The following is a 5,690-nucleotide window of genomic DNA, read 5'->3' on the forward strand; positions in this document are numbered from 1 at the left end:
CCACGGATCAATACTCTAAATACGAGAGGTCAATAAATCTATCAGTCAATTATGGCATTTTAATCTCTCCGTGGACGAGGCATGCTGGAAACTTTAAAGCCGGACAAAATAGGCTGCAATATGAAAGCAGCAATAAAGCTCGGCTAAATTAGCCCGATAATTATCAGCTAAGACATCATGCTGAAGATGTTTGTCTCCAACAGGTGCAGCTGACTTTTTCCTCAAATGTGGGCTGTCACAAACAGCCTGGTCGCATAAAAGAAACCTCCATGATGTTGGAACTGGAATGGATTAAGAGTAAGAGCAACCTTGTGATTTGGTGGAATAATTAGTAAAACTTACTAAAAACGTATTTCCTTTGCGTGCCAATAAATAAACATTATCAAACGTGGACCTTAAATAAATAACAATAATTAATTTGTGTTATTTTAAACAAAGCTAGGAAGCACGTGTCATGTGGAATAAATCGTTTTCTGAATAAATTGCACAGCATAAATAAACAGTCTGCCACAGTTTCTATGGACAATTAATATAATTTTGTTTCTTCGTTTACATGGTGTAGACTGGAGAGGAGCGCAATGGAATTACTTGGATTTTAATATTCAAATCAGAGCGTCAGTCTGAAGCCGGGGAGGATGACAAATTGTTTTGACCCGTTCTTGCATGAAGAAACTTGCCATTGCGCTTCTTGCAATAAGCGCCCATCGTGGTAAGCAAATAATGGTGAAGCCTGATTGAAACCGATGCAAACGGGAATCAAAACATCTGCAGTCAGGCAGGCAGGCGCCCTCGCTGTGTAACGCGCGGTGGCTGCGGCTCAGGAGTTCAGGGGCAGGTGTTGTGGAGAGGACGATGCAGGAGAGGGGCAGGTGTCCAGAGTGTCGGCGTGCGAGTGCGGTGCCGGGGGCCCCGGGTCGGAGAGCAGCCCGTCTCTCTGTAATTTCTTCTGCTTCATGCGTCTGTTCTGAAACCAAACTTTCACCTGCGTCTCGCTGAGCTGCAGGGCGCCAGCGACCTCCACCCGCCTGGCCCGCGTCAGGTACTTGTTGAAGTGGAACTCTTTCTCCAGCTCGGTCAGCTGCCTGGTGCTGAAGCTGGTCCTCGGGGCCCCATTCGCCGTGGGATGGCCATCCGTGCAGATGCTGCTGCTTCCAGCCTCCACAGCACCGAGGCCCGCGCCAACGATACTGAACCCACAGGTCATGTGCATCCTGGCTGGGAGCAGAGGAGCAGAAAACAGTCGTCAGCAAGATCAGTGAGGTTACCCACAAAAGGAGCACAAAACCCCTCTGAATAAAATTTATAGACGCCCATATTCAGGAAATAAGATGGAAAAATTATTCCAGAGTTGAAACAGGAAAAATTCTTATAATAAACTTTGGTCAGTGTCATTTGTTTGTAATTCTAACTTCTGTATAAATCCTCAGAAATTCAATCAATACATGTATTATATCTGATATATCTGATACTGGCCTGGTAATTTGTGTGATAACGAGGAAAATAAATGAATAAATAATCACAGGTTTGTTTGATACTGAAGAAGTGAGTTAAAGAAATATTCAAGCATTCTATAAAATGATTTCTAAGAAACTGATTTGTAGGAATTGGCCTCGAGCCAGTTTGTTGATTTAAAGTCTTCACCCGGGAGCCATTTTTATGTCTGCATATGTATTTCACTGTGGTATCAACTTTAGCAATGGCTGATAGGCATACTGCGAATTCTTTTGGCACTGTAAAACAGGCAGACGGAGAATTGTGTGTTATCTAGGTGTGGACATAATACCAGAAACACCTGTGCAATATAATGTAATCTCTCACAACAACGTCACAAACTGCAGGCAGAAAAACCGAGATTTGAATCAACACCTCTAACTCTGAAATATTTGAACATTTCACATCTATATTGTAAATTGTTGCTTTCGAAGTGTGTCCTATAGACAACGTTCACCAACTAGTAGAACAAAATGTGCATCTGTATATTGCAGATATGTAGAAAAGTAGAGAAATGTTTGGCGATTCAAAATAACTTGATAAAGTTTACAGACCATTAAGTGTGTTCATCAGAATCCTTTATAATTTGCCTTTAGGCCTTTCTATGTCAATGACAGTTTAACAGTTTACAAATCCTTTCAAATACTGCATTAATGACAAATGTCTCCATTTTTTCCTCTGAGGTTTCTGGGTCACACATTAAAGTATCATCTATGCTACTTATGTGCAATGAATGACAGGAACTGCAGCTATATCTTGATTGTTCATTGCTGACATTGTGGGTAAGTCGTCAGTGAGTCTTTGCCTGTGAGAAAATGTGCTGCTGCTGCATAATGGAGTCAGTGTGCCAGGTGTAATGCAATGTCTCCCACCACAATTCATAGGGAGGAAGGTTAACAGGCCTCAAGCCACTTGGAAAAGCATAGCAGATGGAAAGGTCAGTTATAGGATAAATGTCTACATCTGTGTTTTAAGAAAATGAATGTCAAGGATAGGCGAGCCTGAGAATTAGAGGGCAGCGAATATGAAGAACCAATACACAGGAACTGTACGTAATTATGAACTTCAGCTTTCAGGAGTGCAAATCACATGCACATGCTGATGAATGGCTCCAAAGATAATAGAATTGATGCCGGCCAGAAGGCATAAAAGAATCAAACTAAATATTTGAGGAATGACTTGCACGCTTAAAAATAGCCAGCCAGCAAAGGGAATGGAAGGGCCTTCCAAGCCAAGGAGAGGGAAGAAGAAAAGGGATAGATCGATACACATTGCCTCAGTCATCTGGGCATCCAGCCCACAGTAATTCAGGTGCTGTCAAAGCATAATTGAAGAATGACGCACTGGGAGTATATACACTGAGCCAGGAGATCAGGTTACTGCAGGTCTGTGGAGGCCTTTCAACATGGAAGAATACGCAAGACTTTGTTTTGTGCCAAAACCAATACAATCTCCAGAGGAAAGCTTACTTTCACTAATGACTCTTTTTACAAGTTACACAGTAGCGCTAATGAGTTACTCCTACAGATGATCCCCTTCAGAGAGATACAGAAAAAGGTTACAATGATACCAACAGTACTGAGAGGAGGCTTCTTTGTGTGCGTGGGTGGGTGTGAGCAAATGGCTTTCTCAAATGCACAGATTTGGATCAGATGAGCGGCTAATGTGTTTTATGAATAAAATGACTCCTAGACGAGTCAAAGATGCTGCTATGACCTTTTGTCTCTCTCAGTGTTGCATCATCTGTGAAATGTTTACCCACTAATCTAAATTCTGGAGAAGGTGCAAGTAGGTAAGCAAAAGCTACAAATCGGGTGTTTGCCGCATGTTACAACACTGCAATATTTACGATGAATCAAACGTCACCTATTGCTTCTCCTACAGCAGCATCATGAGAAAAATGTTTAGAAATGTGTGTGAATGCACATTGCTGCCAGCATCGCAGCATTTTTTTTGTCAGTTTGTGCTTGCAAATCAAAGGAGTGTGTCACCTTTTGCCACTCTCCTCCTGTCTTAATCAGAAATTATCGTTCTCGAGCTGCACAAGTGCACATAATTTTACCTGGTAGTCTGAATTCTGAACATGCAAGAGGGAAATCAAAAGCTAGAAATTTTAGTTTTGTTGCATCTTGCAACAATACGGTCAAATCAAGGGTGTTGGTGTCACATTTTGTGCACACTTCCTCCACGATGCAGCAGCATCAGAAATAATGTTTAAAATCCACATCATTTTACATTCTATTGTGAATTTTGCAGCAGTTTTGTGTTTGTCATGTCGCTTGTAATGGAACTCAGGCCTTTTATCACAAGCGGTCTGTGGTAATGACCAACCTGCATCTGGTCACTGAACATTTGGGTCAGAAGCACGCTTGTGCTGTGGGGGAAAAAAAAGACTGGACCACCATTGTAGTAAATCTTCATCCATGTAAAATTTATGAAACCCAGCCCAACTACAGTGGCCAGTCAGTCAACTGACATTATTGATCAATGAAGGATCTATGTAAGATACTATAACTCACATAAAATTGAGGATTGATAGGCATTTTTCACATTAGGAGGCTATCGGTATTTTTTTTTAAGCCTGGAATGTATTCTTCTGTGGGCTCTCTGCCCAGGACTCATCAGTCAGGGAAATGATGATCTGTGACAGCAATTATGTTAAAAAGGTGGACACATGTAAAGGTGCTGCAAACTGAAATCAATACACAAGGGCTTTCATTACAAACAGACAACTAATCAATACTCAGGGAGCACTCCAGCTTACAAGAGTAAGTTTTACTCAACTTCCTGTGAGCCTGGACAGGCAGTGGTCTGCTGCATTATTCAAAGGCTACTGGTTAGTGAGGGCAAGGGTAAATAATTGATCATTTTCTGAGTTGAATATACGCTGTGGCTACGAAGGCCTTTTACTGTACTTCACCCTCCTTGTGTGTACAGTCTGAATCCTGCCTACGACAGTAGGTGGAGCGAAAATGTTAAATAACCTAACAGACATTAACGTGGCACCGTTAAGGAAATAGTAACCAAGTCCTCATGTGCATATTCAAATGTGGGTAAACAGCTACTGCTGCCTGTCAAACCCTTTGATCTGCTTTTAAAAGTAGTAATATTATATCATTTTTTTTCCACTTCAACAAGTTTGTTGGCGACAGAGGAAACTCTGCACGGTGACGCACAAAACACGTCAGCTATTTTTTTTTCTTTTTTTTAAGCTTGAAGAGAAAACTTCGACCAAACTTTTCTCAACTACGAGTGAAAGTTGTCCAAAACTTAAAATTAATCCTAAACTTGTTTATCCTGAATGCATTTTCAGTCTCAGCGTTGCTTTACCCCTCCTCTCCTGCTCAGTCCCCCTCAGTTAACAAAAACTTACCCGCCCGGTGCTGACTCCTCTTCACTCTCATCCACCCAAAAGTTTTACTGTTTACATCCAGAGCAGCTACGCTACAGTCCGAGCCAGCTGAACTCCCTACGGCGACGTGAATCTCGGGACCATTATGTGAGTCGTTTTGAATACGGTCCAGAAGTGACCCAAAACCGGATTGTAGCGTTTCGTTGTGATTTGACGCGCAGTATCCGCGTCCTGGAGAGCCTTGCCCCTGCGCCCTGCACCGCCAGGGGACACGGGACGAGTGGGGGCAGGCCGGTGTCGAGAAGCCCTCCAGAGTCTGACACGGTGGTGGTGGTGGAGGAGGGCTGTCCAAAGAGGTGCACAGAGTCAAACTGTTGGAGAGAGTAAAGTACCGTGGATGCGGTGTGTTAAATCCTGAGGCTACTTCAACCTCCAGTTTCCCCTCCTCGTCCCGACTGCCGAGTTCAGGATGAGCCCTGCCGTCCAGGTCCCGGTTTATGACCTCTTTTGCTCGGCAGCAGCCCGTGAACAGAGGGCTACTCTCCCCTTCGGCCGTTAACTCTTGATAGGAAGTCATTATCACCTCTCCCCTGCATAATCATTGGACGGGGTTTCACTTCATGCCCGGCCTCTCATGCATCCAGTAACGCGTGGTCAGGCGGCTGGACGACCGTGGGGACATTTCCTCAGAGGAGAAACAGCAGTCCCTGATTGATGGAGATGACGTGCCCTCCTGGTCTCGGCCAATAGCTGGACATCTCTGTCATCCGAGAGGACAACACTGATTAAACCGTGCGAGCAAGTTGAGAAACTCTCTTCAGGTCAATATTTTAATGGTGTCACAGAA

The 5,690-nt window shown here is 43.5% G+C and overlaps 1 protein-coding gene across 1 annotated transcript; it reads right to left on the reverse strand.

Moving 5' to 3' along the window:
• Window positions 1-648: 648 nt before the first annotated feature.
• On the reverse strand, window positions 649-5,479 carry hoxc1a (homeobox C1a). Its single transcript, XM_076741822.1, is given in 3 exon segments — window positions 649-1,215; window positions 4,865-5,434; window positions 5,437-5,479. Coding segments are annotated over 3 exon segments (1,011 nt in total). The 3' UTR covers window positions 649-817.
• Between the last annotated feature and the right edge of the window lie 211 nt (window positions 5,480-5,690).

Source organism: Chaetodon auriga, chromosome 10 (genome assembly GCF_051107435.1).
Source record: "Chaetodon auriga isolate fChaAug3 chromosome 10, fChaAug3.hap1, whole genome shotgun sequence".
In the NCBI taxonomy this organism is placed as follows: domain Eukaryota; kingdom Metazoa; phylum Chordata; class Actinopteri; order Chaetodontiformes; family Chaetodontidae; genus Chaetodon; species Chaetodon auriga.